Raw genomic sequence first — 21003 nt, 5'->3', positions numbered from 1 at the left:
ATTTATAAAAAATTAGTAAAGAGAAACAAAAGAAGCGTAGTACCAGTGAACATCTAACAACTTTAACACTTACCAACTTTTTGGAGCAAAAAATATTGAAAATTGAAAGAGACAATATAGATGATAAAGGGAGAATCGTGGAGAGAGAGAATGAGGAAGAGAGTGGTGATGTCAGAGAGAGATCGGAGAGAGAGAAGTTTGATACTATACGGTGATTTCGTGAGAGAAAAAACAGAAAGAAGGAGAGAGAAAAATAATACACATCGTATTTAATGGCTTAACGGTAGGAAGTGGCCATCAATAGATATTTTGCTATAAAAATTAAAAAGTAGCTATAGAAAATAATTTTTTAAAAGTGTATTTATTTATAATAAATAAGGTTTAAACATTTGCTATAGGAGGCAAAATTTCCTTTATTCTATACATAATCTACCTTTTATTAAATTATTCACCAAAGTCTATCCGGTTCACATTATTTTGTACTTGTTCAATTGTTCGCCAAACTCTACGAGATTAACATAACTTTGTGTTAGTTGTATTTTACCTATTTGTTAAATTATTCATAATTCGATCCAATTGATGTGATTTTGTGCTTGTTTAATTGTTTTCAAACTCTACCAGACTAGTATGGCTTTGTATGTTGTAATTTTACCTATTTGTTAAATTGTTCACAATTCGACCCAATTGACATGATGTTGTGCTTGTTTAATTGTTCATCAAACTATACCAGACTAATATGATTTTGTGTTATCTACAATTGGCCTATCAATTAAATTGTGCATCAAAATCTACTTGAATGTCATAATTAATCTATGTTGTTCAATAAAGTAATTTTCAAAAATACAATTTGGTATAGAACAATATGACAAAATGGTAGAATTTGTAGCTACACAAAGGAAAGGATGCGAGGGTCATTTATTAAATGCCACTAATTACAGGGATATTCCGCTAAGACCAGCGCTATGCAGAACCACACCGTGCAATTTTTTGATGAACAAATTGATGAACCTTTGAAGACTTGAATAATGGTGTTTGCCCGAAAATCTCTGAAGTTCAGTATTTGCAAATAATATATATATATATATATATATATATATAAGAAAGAAATTTTCCGCTTAGGCAAAAGTTATTCTTCCTCGAATTAAATAAGTTAGTAGTATCACATTATCCCACATGGAGTAAATATGATTTGTTCATGTGCATCATTTGGCCGACAAAAATTGATCCACTTTTGCTTTATACTTGTTCCTTTTTTTTAGGCTAAACCTCCTGCTCTTTAAGAGAGTCAAGGAACCATTGTCAAACACTTCGAATAAGATAGTCAAAAAATTTCTGAAGATCCCAATCAAACAACGGGCTCGTTTGGTACGATACAAGAATAATTAATTTCGGGATTAAATTTAAAAAGAGTTTATTTTATGTTTGGACGGTAGAAAAATACGGTATAATCAATTTCGGAATTAGTTATCCTGAGATTGTAGTATTTTTTTGTATTCCCATAAAAAAGTGAAATAGCAAATTAGGGGTGGGCATATATCGGGTAAAACCGATAACCCGAACCGTTAATTCTTTATTGGGTTATCGGTATTGGGTTATTGGGTTAACGGTTCGGTAACGGGTTAATTTTTTTTTATTGGGTTATCGGTTCGAACTCGGTTTGCATTTTTGTTATTGGGTAAAAACCGATAACCCAATAAGAATGATATATTTTACTAATTTACCCTTAAGTATATACTAAGGTTATTTATTTTCCTAATTCCCTCTTCACTCTTCAGTCTTCAGTCGTTTGTCTCTCAGTTCTCATTCTTGTTTCCGTCGCAGCCCCCAAGAGTCAAGACGCAAGACTCACTACCAGTTCTCCGCCAGACATCAGTAGATACTGCACGGAAGTGGGAGCGTGCTTTTGTTAAGAAACAACAAAAGTTGGCAGTTTACACATTCTGGCAGTTTGATTTCTTTGTTTTATATATTGCAAATTTTTTTAGTTGTTTTATCTTATCGGGTAAACCGATAACCGAACCGATAACGATATATAACCCATTAACCGATAACTGATAACCAATATCTTATCGGTTTGGTTATCGAGTTATGATATTTGTAAACCGATAACCGATAGGCAAAACCGATAATGTTCAAAACCGAACCGAACCGAACTGACCGATGTCCACCCCTATAGCAAATTCCGGGATAACTAATCCCATAACTTCTTTCCGACCAAACAGACCCCTGCAAGAATGATGAAGAGCACGTTTTAAAGTGAAAGAATTACAAGAAAATACATATGACTTCACACCATAACAAAAAATGGCCCATATTTTTAAGTTTTACCCCACCTAGCCCACATTTACATACTTTGAAAGCAATTGCAAATTCAAAATTTGTGTTCTTACAACCATTGCTTCTAAAAGCTATGGAGTTAATTCTTTGATCTCACAACCATTACTTTCACTCTCTCTTCTTCTCACATCTTCTACATATGCTTCAAGGGGCCGTGTATTTTTTGTTTCTCTTCTTGTGTCACCTGCTTGCAATGTATCCACTATTGAAGACCGTTCAAAGCTTTGCTTTTGAAAATGTTTTTTTTTTTGAATTTGTTAGTTGTTTGGATTGGGTGTTGTCCCAATTGATTGAAAATATCAAAAGAAGTTCAAAATTTAAATTTGAAGTGATTTGGAGTAGATTTGAGCAGGATTTGAGTTAAATTTCAGAAAAGACGCAAGGAAGAAGACGAAGTCAGTTTTTTGTAGAATTATGTATAATCTTGTATTTATATGAGTGTAGAAACACACTTTATATACTATTATACACTTTTATACACCTTTATACAAGCGTCTGTAGATGAACTTCTTCCACGATTTTCAGTTGTAATTCTCGTTCAAAACCAGTCCAAATCTCCATTAAATGACTTCAAATTTTATATACAACCTCCTTATACTATATCTAACAAGTTTAAATAACACCCACTCCAAATTTTTCACAAAATCAAATTCAAAATTTAAACCCACATATTTAAGCTTGTTAAAAATCTAATTCACCACCCAAATGAATTTGGTTTGTTGAATTAATATTTGAGTCATAGTTACTGATTCGAAAATTAATTTAAAAACTTGAGGATTCTTTTTTTAAAAATTAAATAGTAATTTTGAGAACCTATTTGAGTTGGATATTGAATCTTAGCCTATTATTTTTAAGCTAGTTGATTGTAAATTAAAATATGAGCTATAAAATTAAAAAGTATGGAGCTCAATTGTTCTTTTAAAGCTGGCACCTTGATATCTTCTAGTAGTAATATTTATTCTTCCCTAGTAATCTTTCCTCGTACAATTTATTTTTCTAAAATAGTTAATACTTACGTAATCATAAGAAAATAAAGTAGCGTTGGACAAAGAAAGAATAAAGACCATAGAGAACTGTAGATTGAGTCCAAGAAATACAATCTAGTTGGTATCTTCTCGCTGGTAAGTCTTGGTATCTTAGACGTAAATTTTTGGTATCTTGACGTGAATAATTATATAAGATTTATCAAGAAAATAAGAATATTCGACAAAATAATCGAAGTGCATACGAATTAATGCGGTATATCGGATTCACCTTAAGATTACGATGTATTCCGGTCGAATTAATATGGTCTTATTAGAGCTCAATCTCATGTGTGATCGAATTGTAATCTGAAGACTTGTGGGCAATTATGTTAAAAAGACAATCCGAGCTGTATATTTAATCCTCGTACTGGTCATCACTGAGCTGTATATTGAAACAGAAGGCACGCGCTTCTCACGTGACATCCATTCGAAATAAATCTAAAAAAAATCCCGTATCAATCGCTTAAGGTAGTTGTACCATATGAAAGCCCAATCGTACCCTCAGGGTACATGAATGGGGGAAAAATATCCAACATGCGGGAAAAGGTCGAGTGTTAACACAACAAGTGGCGGGATTTATGCAATACAAAAAAGCTTCTCCTTCCTGTTGGAGTGGCGATCCGATAGGCGCGCTTTCTCTCACTCACGAGAAAACGGAGAAGACAATCCTCCTCTTCCTCTCCCTTTTCCTTTCTTCTCACTCTTTTCTTTTCTCTTTTCTCGTTGCTTTTATCATTATACAGATATATGATACTTAAAAGTTTCCTTTTTTAATTTTTCTCCTTTTTTCTTTATACATCATAATTTCGGTTGCTTTGGTTACCATATTTTGCCTTTTTCCGCATGTTTATTTAATTCTAGTCCATGGATCTGAACTTGATACCCGTGAGTTTTCTTTCTCGTTTTTTTTCTTCTAAAGGCTCTGTTTGTTGATAAAAGTTGAAATTCGCCTGATTTTGATTGGACGATTTTGATTTTTTGTGGTTGTGATAGAGGTGTTTGTGTAGAATTCGGATCTGTAGATCGCCGGCGAGCTGCATTTGTGTGTTATTTGACGTTCAGTAGTCAGAAGGATTTTGTTCTCTGGGATATTTTTTCTTCTGATTTTGGACAATGGACAAGAAGAAATATCCGATTGGGCCGGAGCATTACACGCTTTACGAGGAGATAGGGCAAGGAGTGAGTGCCTCGGTTCATCGTGCTTTATGTAATCCTCTCAATGAGGTCGTTGCCATCAAAATCCTCGACTTCGAACGCGATAATTCCGATTTGGTACACTTCTTCTATTTAACTATTTACAATGAAATCACGCTTTGCGTGATCCTATTCAAAAAAATTATCATTTGCTATGTTGTTTATTGATTGGTTGTCAACTTCCTGTATCTATGTGCTTTTGATTTCAGTTTTTGTGAGCGTTAAAATATCTCCATACAACATGCTAGCATTATGTGAAAAGAGTTGAGACATAACAATTAGCTTATACCTGTTTTAATAAACCAATTCAACAGGTTGTTTCACGGTAAATTGTCCATGAATGGCTCAAATGGAAGTAGTTTCAAGCAGTGAATTAATATTTTACTTCAATGCTTGCTAGTTTTAGCTGATAGAAGCTTAGGTTATTAGTAGCGAGGATAAAACTAGATATCTACGAGAAAGGAGTAATTCAGTGCTCATTCATTTTGTTTAATTTGGTTGACGATAATCTGATTATAGGATCAAGCAGATTGCTGATTCCTCTTCGTATTTATATCCAGAATAACATCTCGCGTGAAGCCCAAACAATGGTCCTAGTTGATCATCTCAATGTTCTTAAATCACACTGCTCCTTTGTTAGTGATCATAACCTATGGGTTGTCATGCCTTACATGGCTGGAGGTTCCTGTCTACACATTCTAAAGGCTGCTCATCAGGATGGGTTTGAAGAGACTGTTATTGCAACAGTATTGCGGGAAGTTCTAAAGGGTTTGGAATATCTTCATCATCATGGCTTCATCCATCGTGATGTTAAAGTAAGTTCAATTGTTACTTAAACCCATTACTGATTTCCGTGCATTGGCTGATCTTTTTACGTAGGATGACAGTACATACACATTTCAGCTTTACAAGTCTTGATTTAATGATATTAATAGGATGTTTGTCTTGGCACTCTAATTGAAACTTGCTTCACTAGACACGATCTATACATACATGTGTTTGAAAGTTGTAGTAAATGTCATTTGTTGTTCTTTCGAGTTTGAACATGGATTCCTTTCAAGAAACTATAGCATTCCTGTTCCACTTAAGATCCCATGTAAGTATGACAAAGGACAAATCTTATTCACATTTGGCATCAGCTGCATGAACACCCAAATGTTACCAAGTAACATTAACTTTTCCATTACCATGCCTAGGTTTATGACGTACTTCTGTGCTTATTGCAGGCTGGAAATATTCTCATTGATTCACGAGGTGGAATAAAGTTGGGAGATTTTGGTGTCTCTGCTTATTTATTTGATGCAGGTGATAGGCAACGTATGCGGAACACATTTGTCGGAACTCCTTGTTGGTATGCTCTAACCAAAGAGAATGCTTGTAGAGTTTTATCTACTTAGTTTTCATGATTAATTTGATGTAGAACCATCAATATGGGCTTGGCCCGTTGGGCCAGCCTAGCCCAGCCCGTGATTTAGCAGGGTTGGGCTAGAATATTTGGAGCCCGTTTAAAACTAGGCTTTTAAGCCCGAACCGAGTAAGCCCGTGGCCCGTGAGGCTTGACTGAGGTTGGGCCGGCCCGTGGGCCCAATAAAATATTTATTTAAAATATATAAAAAATAAAAAGTATACTGCCGTTAGAGATGGAAAGTCAGAATTGGATCTTTACTAAGAGGAACCAAAACGTGATCTTGAGAAGTTTCAAGAGATGGATGTTGTCATGTATTGGAAGGACCATTCTAGAAAATATCCCGATCTTTCAATGATGGTGCGTGATGTACTTAGTATTCTTATTACCATTGTAGCATCGGAATCAATATTTCGCATTGGTGGCGTGTTCTTACAAAGTATAGAAGTTGCATTTATTATGAAAATGTCCAAACACTTGTTACTACTCGAAATTAGCTGCACAGGTTTTCCCAAACTCAAACTGGTAATATTTTTTTAATGTGAATTTAAATATTATTAATTTTTAAAATTTTATTATTTTTAATATTTAATTAATTAATATTGCATATGAATTGTAGATGAAAGTGAAGATGTTAAGACAACCTTGCCACAAACGGATTCAAATGTGTTTGATGAAGATGATGTGTTGGATATCTCATAAGCATCATGAACGTTCGCTTGAATAGTTTGTTTTAAGTTTTGACTTTTAGTGAATGAAATATAGTCTTGTCTTTTACTTTTTTTAGTATTTATTGTGATATATTGGAACAATATAAAAAGTTATTAAGTTTTGCGAATTTTTTCCAACAAGTATTTTTTAACTTTTAAATAATTATCTTTTTTTAGGTTAGAACTTAAAGAAAAAATATAAAATTATAGTTTTAAAAATGATGGGCTGGCCCGTGGGGGCCCGCGGCCCACATAGGACTGGGGTGGGCCGACCATTATAAGGCCCGTCAAAATGGTGGGCTCGCCCAGCCCAGCCCGTCAATTGCTAAAGCCCACGCGGGCTGGGCTAGCCCGGCTTGACCCATATTGACAGCTCTAATTTGATGGTTGATACGCTTTGAACTTTTGATCTATTGTGGTCCTAACTACTATGGACATGTGACAATAAGTGCATGCATATGGTGTGCATCTAGAAACTAAGATGTTAAAAATACTGATGAAGATTCACTCATATTGCATGTAATGTTTTTCCATAATTTAGATTTCTTTTACAGGATGGCACCTGAGGTCATGGAGCAATTGCATGGTTATGATTTCAAGTAATGTTTCTGTGCAGAATGTGTACTTTTATCGGATGGAAGTCTCCCTTTTACATTTTTTCTTCTTATCCATTCTCATTTCTCACCCACAGAGCTGATATTTGGTCCTTTGGCATAACCGCTTTGGAGCTTGCTCACGGACATGCTCCTTTCTCAAAATATCCTCCGATGAAGGTGAATATTGTTAGTGACATGATATATTTCTTCTCTTGAAGCCCCCATCTTATGAATTATTAATGCATTACATATTCTGTGCTTATTAGGTCTTGCTAATGACATTGCAAAATGCACCCCCTGGCCTTGACTATGAGAGGGATAAGAAGTTCTCGAAGGTAATCGGATAGCATTGATTATTAACTGATAATGTTATTGGCACGCTGTTTACACTTCTGTTGCCTTTGTAGTCTTTTAAGCAAATGATTGCTAGTTGCTTGGTGAAAGATCCTTCAAAACGACCTTCTGCCAAAAAATTGCTGAAGCATCCTTTCTTTAAGCAAGCAAGGTCCAATGATTATATAGCAAGAACATTGTTGGAGGGTTTGCCAGCACTTGGAGATCGCATGAAGGCATTGAAGGTGATTTGTCATGCCACAATCTGACGCTTTCCCTCTTTGGAACCACATGATAATCCAGATGATAATATTGCTTCAGCATTTCTATGCTAAAAAAACTTTTTTTCTAACCTAATTGTAGAGGAAAGAAGAAGACATGCTAGCACAGAAGAAGATACCAGATGGGCAGAAAGAAGAAATATCACAGGTTTGCTGTGTCATAACCAATTTCATGAGAAAACTGAGATTTGATATTTGTATAACATATTATTTTTAATTTATTGGCTTATATAACATAATGAATACCTTGCATGTTTACGTTAAGCATGCATCAGGCAATATAATGGTTTTTCTATTGAAATTGCTTAGTTATTCCATAATGAATAACTTGCATGTTACTTATATAACATAATGGTTTTTCTATTGATAACTTTGATCAGGAAACCCCGAGGCAAATTTCGTTTTATTTTTTATTTTTTTTTGGAATACCTATTCCAAGTTTAAAAGAGAAATAAAGAAATTATTCTTCATCTAGCAGGAAAACATACAAGAAAATTATGCTTAAAGCAGTGATACAAGTTTTAGAACTTGTTCCATGCCATGTTTCTCTTACTTTTTTCCTCTCAATTTTTTTGCTTCATTTTCTGTTTTCAGACCTTCATTTTGGTGCATCATTTTAAAAACCCTTTTCATCTTTGCAAATTGGATCTTACTGTGACTCAATACTATGTGCAGAATGAATACAAACGGGGAATTAGCAGCTGGAACTTTAACCTTGAAGATTTGAAGGCACAAGCTTCTTTGGTTCGTAGATCAATTTTCTGATGCACGCATACCACAGTATTTTCATTCATGTACTAGTTTCTCAATGTATACAAATAGAGGTCTTGGTTAATGGGTAGTTTCTCAAGCTCGATTTTGTTGACCTCTTCAAATGATAAAAATTTCCGCCTTGTGAAACTTGTTATGGGATGAAGTCAGTCTAGATTGTCCAGATTGGAAATTTCTTCTTAATAAGTGAAACAAAATCAACTCCCAAGCATTGTGTTTTTATCTTTTCAAAATCTTTTTGCTTTTAGATTCCAGATGAGGAAATTATTGGTGACAAGGACCAAAGTGGGAGTTCGAATTCGCTGTCTGGGCTTGACATTCCAGGGAAACAGCTACACAAGTTTCAGCATCAGTTCTCCTTCTCAAGTCAATATTCAGATGCTACCGATTTTGTATGTCGTGATTTACTTTATTCTATATGACATGTTGCACTTTGGGGTCTCTCCTAATATAATACATCTCTCAACAGGACAGTAACAATCCATCTGCCCCCCCTTCACCTGCCAACCAGAATGTGGCTTATAGCATGTATGTCGTTCATGCTATGTTAGAGTTTCACCGTTACTCTTGTATCATGTTTCCTATGCTAAATAAGAGCACATTGTTATGTTTGCTAGGATCAGTAGCTAAACATTCCTTTTATTTTTATCCTTTTAACTTTTCAGAACTAAGTGCGAGAAATCTGATGATGATTTAAGCATTGCTAGTTCAGTTCATGAACCTCACATTTCACAGAATTCTTCGCCATGTTATGAGAATCGCATGGAAATGAATTTGGTGGGAAAAGGTGAACAAGTGGCTGATGCCAAATTGTTCGAGGGCATGCCCGTAAATTCTCGCCAGAGGTATGACATAACTTACTCAATCTTAGACATTTTTTGAGGTATTTCTATATACTTATAGGGCTGCTGTTTGAATTACATTTGACTTTTAGCCTCATGAAACATTAGTGCACAATATGTTTTAGCATTTTCTTTGACTTGTTAAATTTAGCCTTTCTTTCTCCAAGCAAATACTTTAACTTGGATTTATGCTGTTAGCTAATCAATTAGTTTTGTTACGGAGATAGTACTCTGCTTGAGTTTATTCTAGTGGATGGAATTGATGATTAACTTCATCCTTTGATTAAAAGGAAATGAAATGGGAGTTTCCAAAATGCTTCCTCCCTCATTTGGAAGCTGTCTACATTTTGGAACATATGATATTCCATTTGGGCCCTTATTAATCCCAACTCTTTTGCTGTTACTTTTGGGCGTCGATGGACCTTTGACATCATCAAGCTTGTATTAGGAAGATGTTAGTTTGTGGAATTATTTGTTGAGGAGTGAGAAACAACTATGAATAATATTAGTTGAATAACGAAGCAGAAGTTTCTTCCAAGAATTTCTAAAAAGCAAAAGGTGAGCACAGCTAGGTAAACAGTAAACTGTACGAGGAAAGAGGAACCTAATCAAAGATTTTTTTTACATTGAAATTTGCTCTTTCTTGTTAAACTGGAGCATGGTCTGCCTTCTGGTTTGATTCATTGGATTAAAGCTTGTTCTTTATTAATTCATAGAATTTCAGGGAATCAACTATATAAAAGAATGGAATTCTAGTGAAACCCTCACCATTTTCTTTAATTTTTCAGTTTTTGTTTCTTAATCTTGTTTTGCTTGTGCATTGTGAAATGTGTATCAGTATCTAAATTGCTTAAATTGACTTCTGATTTCCTTTTACTTTTAATTAGTCATCATGCTTAGCTAGCTTGTAGAATCGACTATTTTAAGTTGTGCCATGTTTTTTTCCAAGTCCCTAAAATTGCTTTTTCTCTTTGTGATTAGTGATAGAAGTCAATTCCAAAATGCATCCAGTTGCAATGGGGCTTCTGTTCTTCAAACAGCAGATGATGTGCCAGCTGAAGTAATCAGTAAACATTCTAGAACTCCAGGCAAGTTATTGTGATATTACATGGCTTTTTGATCTTAACAAATAATTTTCTGTAGATTTGTTTTCTTTAAGAAATAGTTTTTTAGCATATTCTGTTTTTGGTTAATATTTTCTTGCTAAATCAAGACTGTATTTAGCAGCTAGCAGTGAAGATTTTGATGAGAAGACTAAGGGTCATGTTGTTCAGCAGAGAGGACGTTTCAAAGTTACCTCAGAGAATATCGACTTGGAAAAGGTGAATGTATACCTTTTAGTTTTCATTCTTGCAATAACATTAAGATACTCCACCTATGTTAGCTTTGCAAAAACCGCCATTCCTAGGCCGAGATAAAAGGAGGTCAGTTATGGTAAGTTGATGGCCAACATAAAAGTAGTCTAATAGATACAGAGGATTCATATAACCAACCACAACTAGCTTTTTGAATTGCAATGCAGTTTATATATATATCGTACACACATATTGATATACCTGCCTCACAAGAAATAATTTCTTCCTACAGGTAGGTGCATCTCCAATACTACAAAAGAGTCAGAGCATGCTGGTTGGTTTCCCTCATCTTTTTTTCAAATACCTTTTCTAATGGCTGAACATATTTCTTTTGCTCACTAAATGCTTAGCTTGTAAGCTAATTCTTTATTTTCTTCCGATAACGTTTAGCTTATATTTATACCTTAACATCGACTAAGTAGATATTGCGTGGCTATGTAACAGTTGTATCTCTTCATCTTTGTCTCCTTTTTAATAATAATTTCTATTACAACTTCTTAAACAAAATGCGATGGATCATGTAGGTGATTCCACAAAATCTGGCTGCTACTCTACCATTACCACCTGATGCTACACCATCAAATCTACTTACCCCAGCCCATTTTCCAACGTTGCAGAGTATTTTAGAGGCAAATATTATTCAAAGGGTAAGAACGGATCTGCAATTATGACGCATTATATTTTAGTTTTTGTTTATCCAATTGTTCTTTTCGTTTTTTCCTCCTCAACAGGATAGTATTCTTAGACTGATGAGGCAAGTGGCCCTTGGAGACTCTACAGGTATGAACAATCAATTCATATTGAATTTTATACATTATATCCATTTGTGTTGGTCTCACTTTATCTTTTCCACCAACCTTGCAGTGGATGCTGGATGCATGCTATCAAATTCGTCTGGAGTGGAGAAATCGCTGGTATGAGTTCGCATTCGTCTTTCCAACATTTTGCAATCGGAACCATTTAAGCGACTTTTGCATCTTTTTCGGTATCACTATAAAGTATATGTCCTTCCTCTGTTTCTTGTAGCTGGAGGTTGCTCATGACAAAGAAAAGGAATTAATTAGTGAAATCACTGAGTTGCAGGGGAGGTATCATCATTACCCAATAATGACATATATCTATATTGAAGATTATATCTGCTGGCATTGAAACTTGTATTTCCTTGATTATGTAGGTTGATACGTGCTCAAGAAGAGCTTCAAAAATACAAAGCAGAAAACGCTCAAAACAACTATTGAAATAGGGATTGCATTGAGAACATATTGTAATCTTTATAGTTCGAATACAGTCGTAGTGTTCAAGTGGCGTACATTAAAGTTGAAAAAGGACTATTTAGACACGGAGTAGCTGAAACTGTAACGGAGAAATGATTAGTAGCAGGTTTTTAGTTTTGATTTGTACAGTTCGTTTCCACTAGGCGGTGATATGCTGGTTTTATTATTATCTCTGATTATGCCTGCATTTACTAGACTGATTCTTGTATATTAGCCTAAATTTTTGAAAACGTAGTCCTTGATATTGTCAACTTTCCTATTTGATTGAATATATGCAGAAATTGGTCCTTCATATTATTTAGGGAACTTTCACAAATGACTACATTTTAAGGAGCTTTTAACAATCCGCAGATACATTTTATGTATTCGTAACTAGTTTTGGACAATTCATTGTATTTGAGTGTATTTGAATACACTGTTCAGTTTTTTTTTCCGCGTGTTTGAGTGTATTTGAATACACTGTTAAGTTGTATCCAACCTTATTTATAGCCCGTTTGGCCAAGCTGTAAAAATCAGCTTATTTTAAGAAAGTATTTTTTTTCAAAAGTACTTTTGGTGAGAAGCAGTTTGTGTTTGATTAATTAGCTTAAAAAACACTTCTGAGCAATAATTAGTGTTTGACCAAGCTTTAAAAAACTGCTTCTAAGTGTATTTTTCTCATAAATGCTTCTCAAAAAAGTGCTTTTGGAGAGAAACTACTTTTTTCTGCTTCTCTAAAACTGCTTCTGCTTTTCCTTAAAAGCACTTTTTTTCCTTCCAAAAGCTTGGCCAAACACCTCAGTTTTTGGCCAAAAGTGCTTTTGGGAAAAAAAAAGCACTTTTGGCCAAAAAGAAGCTTGGCCAAACAGGTTATTAATGTGACAAGGTTGAACATATTTGAATGTATTTACACTAAAAAAAATAACGAAATGAAGAGTACAATTAAATTCGATCAAATCTCCGCCGAAAATACAAAATAAACTATATTTTAAAAGGAAGAATACGATCAAACTTGGATAGATCTCCGGCGAAATACAAAATACCACTATATTTACACTAAAAAAATGAAGAATACTGATACGATCACAATGAGTAATCTTTCTATTTTTATTCATTTCTATCAATAAATCAATTGTACCGAATTAAAGGAACTAATTTCATTTGAATTGTTAAAGGTTGTTAGGTTAGTTAAGTTCCACGTGAGACGCACGTGCACGTAAGTGGATAGGGAAGCTGAGCCCAAACATTAGTTATAACTAACTCCCCCACCTCCTAGATATATAGTTGTGTTTTCCCTCATTTGTAAGGCATTGGAAAATTTGGAATAATAAGATCCTCTCTCTCTCTGCTCTTTAGAGCTTAGTTGAGTTCTAATATCAATCAAGCTGTTCAAGAGCAATTCTCTCATTTGTTTCTTAGGCGAGCTTAATTTCTTTCCATTTCCCAGTTAATTTTTAGAAGTTGTATCATTGGTATCAGAGCCCTCGTTCCTTAGATATGTGGAGATGAGTGATCACAATACTCTTATGCAAGAGCTTCGTAAGGAAGTCGATAGTCTCAAGGGTTCGATGGATGCCGTTACTAATTCTGTTTCTGAGCTAAGAAGTGTTGTGGATCTCAAGGTGCCCCAAGCTATATAGGAAATCAAGAAGCTGCTATTGACCAATTTGACCCCATTATAAATCCTCAACCCGAACTTCCTGCAGAGAATGAAGGTCCAGAAGTGATAGCTACAAGACCTAGGGGTTACCAGTTGCCAACTCGCGATTATCACGTGGAGTTCCCCAAATTTGATGGTTTAGGATTGAAGGATTAGCTATACAAATGTTAACAGTTCTTTGTTGTGGATGGCACTCCTGAGAACTTTAAGGTGAAATTGACTTCGTGGAAGTTGGAAGGAAAAAGACTGCATCGACACCAGTCCTTCATGAAAACACAGGGTAGCTAGAGAGTGGCCTCGTTGGGGTGAGTATATAGCTGCATGTATGCAAGTTTTGGATCTGAATTGTTTGATGATCCTATGGGAGATTCCAAGAATTTCAGATAGGTAAACTCTGTGCAAGACTATGTTGATCTGTTTGATGAATTGCTTATTAGAGTAGAGCTATCAGAAGAGTATGTTGTTAGTTGTTTTGTTAGAGGATTGAAACAAGAAATTGGTTTGATTGTCAAAATGTTAGCATTAAGAACCTTGGCTAAGGCAATTAGTTTGGCCAAGATTCAGGAGCAGACCCTAGTAGTGCAGAAACAAGTTTTCATGACCACCTCATTTCCTTTTTCAACCAAAAGCGCCCTAAGATTTTCTTCTGTTAACCCTATTTTCCCACAACATTTAGCACCAATCCGTTCTAAATTCAGCTAACCACTCAGTAGATCCCAAAATTCTCCTGTTGCAGCAACAAAACCCACTTACAGAAATGCAAAAAAATTGAACCCAGCTGAAATAGAAGAAAGGAGGAGCAAAGGTTTATGTTACAACTATGATGAGAAATATAGCCTTGGACATGTGTGTAAGAACAAGAAACATTTATTTCATATGGAAGTGGATGAGGGTAATGAAGAAGTTGAACTAGAATAGGAAGTAATGTTGATCCTGCCGAGCTGTTAACCATGATAGGCCAAGGGTTGGAGACTGATGTTGAGGGATCTATCCTGCCTCATGTATTAGTCCATGTCATGAAGTGGACTGTATGTTTTTAGAACCATGAAGGCAACTGTATCAATCAAGGGAAAAGTTGTACAAATTTTAATCAATACTGGTAGTACTCATAATTTCTTGGACCTAAACAATGCCAAGAAATTAGGATGTATTTTGACAGCTATCTCCCATTTTGTTGTATCTGTTGCTAATGGTAAAAAGGTACAGAGCAACTATATATGCAAGAAACTAGTCTGGAAGATGCAAGGTGTTTCTTTTGATTCTGACATATTGGTTCTACCAATTGCAGGCTGTAGCATAGTTCTGAGAATTCAATGGCTGATCACTTTGGGTGACATCATGTGGAACTTTAAGAAACTCAAAATGGAGTTCAGCAGCATGGGACATAAGGTCTCATTGAGAGGTATTCAACCTCCTGCAACCAGTCAAACTACATTGAGAATCCTCATGTTTCATGAAGAAAGCTCAAAATAGGATGAAAGTGCAGGCTGATAAACATAGAACTGACATGAGTTATGCCATAGGGGATTGGGTGTATGCCAAACTACAACCATACATGCAACTATCTCTTACACAACATGCCTTTCAGAAGCTTTCATCTAAATTCTTTGGCCCTTTCCAAATCATAGCAAAGGTTGGATTAGTGGAATACACTTTAGACCTATCTGTTGGCACCAGAATCCACCCAACCTTTCACATTTCACAACTAAAAAGGAAGATAGGATCCCACTTTGTATTAGTCACTCTACCAATAGTGTACTCAGAGGCTGGCCATGTTCTGCATGGGAAGGCTGTTGCTCAGGTTTTGGTCAAGTGGTTCAATGTTGCACCTGAGGACATTACATGAGAGGAATACCATGAACTTAAGCAGAAGTTCCCACACTTCAATCCTTGAGGACAAGGATTATCTAAAGAGGCGGGCAACTAATACGATCACAATTATAATACTTTCTATTTTTGTCCATTTCTATCAATAAATAAATTGTACCGGATTAAAGGAACCAATTTTATTTGAATTGTTAAAGGTTGTTAGATTAGTTAAATTCCACGTGAGACGCGCGTGCGCGTAAGTGGCTAGGGAAGTTGAGTCCAAAAGTTAGTTATAACTAACTCTCCCACCTCCCCGCTATATAATTGTGTTTTCCCTCATTTGTAAGGCATCAAAAATTTGGAATAATAAGATCCGCTCTCTATTTCTCTATCTTTGTTCTTTAGAGCTCAGTCAAGTTCTAATATCGAGCAAGCTATTCAAGAGTAATTCTCTCATTTGTTCTTTATGCGAACTTAATTTCTTAGTTAATTTTTAGAAGTTGTATCTAATACATTCAAATAAATTATATTTAACTAAAAACTAAAGAATACAGTCAAATCTCCGACGAGAATACAAGATACACTGTATTTAAAAATGGAGAATATAATCAATCCCCGTTGGATCTCCGACGGAAATCTAAAATACATTATAGATCTCAGACGAAAATACAAAATACACTGTATTTATACAACGATTTCCAACGTGAAAGGTAGTGGAGAAGAAAGAGGCCTTTTCTTTTTCTAGCGTGAAAAATAGTGGTGGAGGAATAAGTCTCAGGTCAGACGAATACACTCCGATGCGAGATACAAAGAAGGAGTGAAACAATGGATTCTGGCATCTCCGTTAGATCCAGATCCGGTGACGCCTCCAATATTCCTCCTCCAATGTTTTCCCTACCTATAATAGATCGATCGCAACTGCATGACTTCATATTTGGATCTGACGGTGGGTGGTTATAGTATTTAAAGGTGATTCACAGTGAATGGGGTATACGACAGAAGATGGTGATGTGTAGGTAAGAGAAAAAGAGGCGGTTGTTTAGATGGACTCCCGATGTAAGCTAAGGGTCCACCAAACTATATAGAAAACCTGATTCTCTATCAGTTCCCGTAGAACACAGCTGTAAGAAAATAACACAATAATATTTACGTGGAAAACTCCAGCTCACGGGATTAAAAATCACGACCTATACTGGTAGGATTTCAACTCCACTAACTGAGCAAACTTTAGATTACAACCTATTGTAATTTAGGAATTAAACTCTTAATCTCTCACATACTCACAATAACTATATTGTAAGCCTCTTTGTAATATATTACAAAGCTAACCACTTGACTAACTCGAGTCAAAACAACCACAAAGATAATGGTTTAAAAGTTGTCCTATGAATGCTTCTGACAAGCTGTATAGGAATTAAAATTTAATAACACAAGACAAAGACACAACAATACTAAAGGACACATGATATAATCAATGTTGGGATCTAGTCCTTTGTTCTATTGGTGTTTTGTTCTTCAATGTCTCAGAGAGAATGAAAGCAACTGCAGACTTGAGAGAAAAATCAATCTTTAGGTTTTACAAGCGTGTGTTCAAATCCCTTGCTTCATATTGATATTATAAGAGTGAGGTCATCAAAGATGATGCAAGGGAGTGTCCGGTACACAGCATGCTTCAACCGTATTGTTGTACTGTTGCGAGACAGCGCATCGACTTTAACAGCTGTAGAGTTGACTTGTCATGTGACCGGAGAAACTGATCTCTATGTATTTCCTCTGTTGTTCCCTTAACTGATTTCTTTGAGAGTTGAAACAAACATCTGATTAGTTGCTCTGCACACTAAGGAACCAGTTACATCAGGTTCCCTATCTGGTTCTCTCATGAAGTTTGTCAAATCATCAAAACAAAAAGGCACATAACTTATTAGCTCCGTAGAGCTCCGCTGAAGAAGACGGTCGGCGTTGACCTCTATGCCACTGAGGGAGAAGAGAGAGGGAAAAGGAGAGAGAGTTGAGGGAGAAGAGAGAAAGAGGGTTGAGAGAAAAGATTATATGGTGAAATAACTCCGTGTATTTAGTATAGCTATGATGGGTAAATTGAAAATTCATTTTAGCTATAAAAAATAATTAAATTAAAAAGTTGTTATTCCCTCCGTTTCAATTTATGTGAACCTATTTCTTTTTTAGTCTGTGCCAAAAAGAATGACCTCTTTCCTTATTTGGAAATAATTTACCTTTATGCAATGATTTATAGCCACACAAAATATATGTGCTTCATTTTATACCACAAGTTCAAAAGTCTTCTCTCTTTTCTTAAACTCCGTGCCCAGTCAAATGGGTTCACATAAATTGAAACGGAGGGAGTATTATCCATAAATAGCTCTTAGATTTAGCTATGGCATGTTAATTTTCCTATTAAGAGAAATTTTCATAAATCACTATGTTTTAGTGATTATTAGCTTGCTATAGCTACCATTTACTAAATTACTTCCTATAGCTATGTTTTCAGTTGTTATAGAGTGTATTCGATGTATTTTTGCTACTATATTCAAAACTCTGCGAAAAACAAGGGAGTCCCGCTAAACAGATAATGTATTCGACTGTATTCACGAGCTGTATTCGTGAATACAGTAACAGAATTTGCAAAAAAAGGTCTTCAGTTGTTTAAAAATGGTAAGTGAATCAAATAACGCGATATACTCCTAATATAACTCAACAAACTCAATTATAACACACAAAATTTGTATTTTCAGTTATAGAAAATATTCTCAATCGAAAAACAACCCAAAAATAGAGTAATCTTCACAGATTCAATCCATCCTTTCTCTTTTTAGTGGTATCTTTACTAAAATATTTTTTAGTGGTGTCTTTACAAATAGATTTATATATTGAAATTATATAATTACATTGAATATAGTTAAATACATAAAAATACATTGAATACATGAAGCATAGCAGGCCATGTATAGTGCAAAAATATATGAATACATACTGCAGATATATTTGAATACATACATACATACATACATACATACATACATACATACATACATACATACATACATATATATATATATATATATATATATATATATATATATATTATATTAATTAAAAAAACATATGAATACATTCATGGAATACAACGAGAGAGTGAATACAATGAAATACATGGAATACAACGAGATACATTGAAATACAATAAAAAAAGGCAGTGAATACAATAAAATACATGAAATACAGCGAGATACATTGAAATACAATGAAAAAAAGGCAACAGACTCTTCAAGGCAAAGCAACTACTTCTTTTTTTTTTCTTTTGTCGTTTTGTTTTCGCATTCCTTTACCTTGTCGAAATCTTCTTCTTATAATCTCGTAGAATAAATTTGAATTAGTTGGACCATAAATTTTGAATAACGAGTAGTTAAGCAAAAAAATCACTTCTCTACTTTCCATTCAAAATGGCGTGAAAGATGTTGGATCTTAGAGTTTTTCAACTTCAACTATTTTAGATCGTCACGTTTGGAAACCAAATGGTTTTCTAATGTAATCATCACTTCACAAAAAGAAGAATGTATCGCTGGCCGGAGGAGGGGGTTAGGGGTGACACAACAAGGAAGGGGGGAAGTGGCCGCCGGCCGGATTTGTCGTTGGCGGAACACAGCCCCTGTTAGGGTTTCTAAAAGCAGGGGACGAAAAAATCGGGGGAAAAAGAGAAGAGAGAGAAAAGAGAAAGGAGGAGAAAGGGAGAGAGAAAAATAATACATAGCGTATTTAATGACCTAAAGGTAGGAAGTGGCCATAAATAAATATTTTGCTATAAAAATTAAAAGGTAGCTATAGGAAATAATTTTTTAAAAGGATTTATTTATAATAAATAAGGTATCAATCTTTGCTATAGGAGATAAAATTTCCTAGATAATATTACTTGTTATGGAATGATTGCCGGTGCCAAATATTTTAAACGTTTTAAATAAGAAAAATTGTCAAATGATTTAGAACGTGAAGAATTTTTGGCAGTATTGCCTAACCGGACTTGGCGCATATATTCCTAACCGTAGCTACGATAAGATAGCTTTGCTTTTTCCAATCTTGAATTTATAACACAATAAAGCAGCCTAGTAACTACTCTCTTCGGTCCATAATAAGTGATATTTTGACCTTTTTATTTTGGTGTAAAATAAATATTTTTTTTACATAATCAAGAATGAATTAATTCTAGTTTTTCAAATTTTCCCTTCTTTACACATCCAAATATGTCAAATTAATAATATACAAATTTTAATTAAAGGTAATTTAGTCAAAATATTTATTATTTTTCTTAGGAGTAGTATTTTATTAAGGGTGTGCCAAAGGCTAAAAAGTTATTTACTGTGAATCGGAGTGAGTAGCAAAGATGAAATATTAGTACTTGGTAGCAAAACGTCTGCTTGATTCATCTAAAAGAATGTAAAGCTTAATTAAAGCCAAGTCACTCTACTAGGGCAAAAAGTCAGAAGCTACAGTAGAGACGTAGGCAATAAAATCTACTAGTCAACTTTGAGTATTATGAGATGTTAAAGTCTCTTTGTTAGACCACTAAGATCTAAGTAAATTATGATGATTTGACCGGTCGTTTTAAGCTCTAGCACATCGTTCAGCAGTTTGAGTCCATGAGCAGCCTCACTTCAGGTATTATGACTCGTACGCATGGTCGGAATTGACGGGAAGTTCGGAGTTGATTTGAAAAAAAAAAATTCATTTCAGAAGCTTTAAGTTGAAAGAATTGACTAAGATTGGATTTTTCAGCAAACGACCTCAGAGTCAGGAATTGAAGGTTCCAACGGGTCCGTATGATGATTTCGAACCTGGGCGTATGTCCGGATCGAGTTTCGGATAACCCGAGAGCGTTTCGACGCCTGTTGTGGAAGTTAGTATTTTGGAAGAATTTCATAAGTTGGAGTTGCAATGCATTTCGGTGTTATCAATGTTCGTTTGGGATTTTGAGTATGGGAATAGCTCCGTAGGGTGATTCTGGTATTGGGAGCGCAATCAGAAGTGAATTCGGAGGTCCGTAGGTCATTTTGGAGTCATTTGGCTAAAGATAGAATTTGAAGGTTTTTGAGAAGTTTGACCGGAAGTGGACTTTTTGATATCGGGATCGAATTTCGATTTCGAAAGTTGGTGTAGGTCCATAATGTCAAATATGACTTGTGTGCAAAATTTGAGGTCAATCGGACGTGATTTGATGGGTTTCGACATCGAATGTTGAATATTGAAATTTTAAAGTTCATTATGCTTGGATTGGAGGGCGATTCATGGTTTATGCGTTATTTGATGTGATTTGAGGCCTCGAGCAGGCCCGCGTTATGTTATAGAACTGGTTGGTGTGATTGGACGGGATTCCGGGGGCCTCGGGTGAATTCCGGGTGTTTAACAGATTGAAAATGAAATTT

At 35.1% G+C, this 21003-nt stretch overlaps 1 protein-coding gene across 1 annotated transcript; it reads left to right on the top strand.

Moving 5' to 3' along the window:
• Positions 1-3833: 3833 nt before the first annotated feature.
• Positions 3834-12391, top strand: LOC107829042 (serine/threonine-protein kinase BLUS1). Its single transcript, XM_016656460.2, has 21 exons — positions 3834-4247; positions 4356-4634; positions 5117-5371; positions 5783-5907; positions 7226-7270; positions 7363-7444; positions 7534-7602; positions 7675-7845; positions 7964-8029; positions 8557-8625; positions 8901-9044; positions 9122-9180; positions 9318-9497; positions 10476-10582; positions 10722-10816; positions 11082-11123; positions 11374-11496; positions 11581-11629; positions 11714-11763; positions 11876-11937; positions 12024-12391. Exons 2-21 carry the CDS (start codon positions 4476-4478, stop codon positions 12085-12087), a joined length of 2016 nt encoding a protein of 671 aa, XP_016511946.1. The 5' UTR covers positions 3834-4247; positions 4356-4475; the 3' UTR covers positions 12088-12391.
• Positions 12392-21003: the final 8612 nt, after the last annotated feature.

Source organism: Nicotiana tabacum, chromosome 6, assembly GCF_000715075.1.
Source record: "Nicotiana tabacum cultivar K326 chromosome 6, ASM71507v2, whole genome shotgun sequence".
Lineage (NCBI taxonomy): Eukaryota > Viridiplantae > Streptophyta > Magnoliopsida > Solanales > Solanaceae > Nicotiana > Nicotiana tabacum.
This window is presented reverse-complemented; position numbering and strand designations above follow the sequence as displayed.

Excerpts from the sequence above, each read along its gene's own strand:
- LOC107829042 (XM_016656460.2), top strand. The coding sequence starts at position 4,476 with ATGGACAAGAAGAAATATCCGATTGGGCCGGAGCATTACACGCTTTAC. Across the intron at positions 7,445-7,533 it reads CAAAATATCCTCCGATGAAG|GTCTTGCTAATGACATTGCA; the intron begins GTGAATATTGTT and ends TGTGCTTATTAG. Across the intron at positions 9,045-9,121 it reads ATTCAGATGCTACCGATTTT|GACAGTAACAATCCATCTGC; the intron begins GTATGTCGTGAT and ends ATCTCTCAACAG.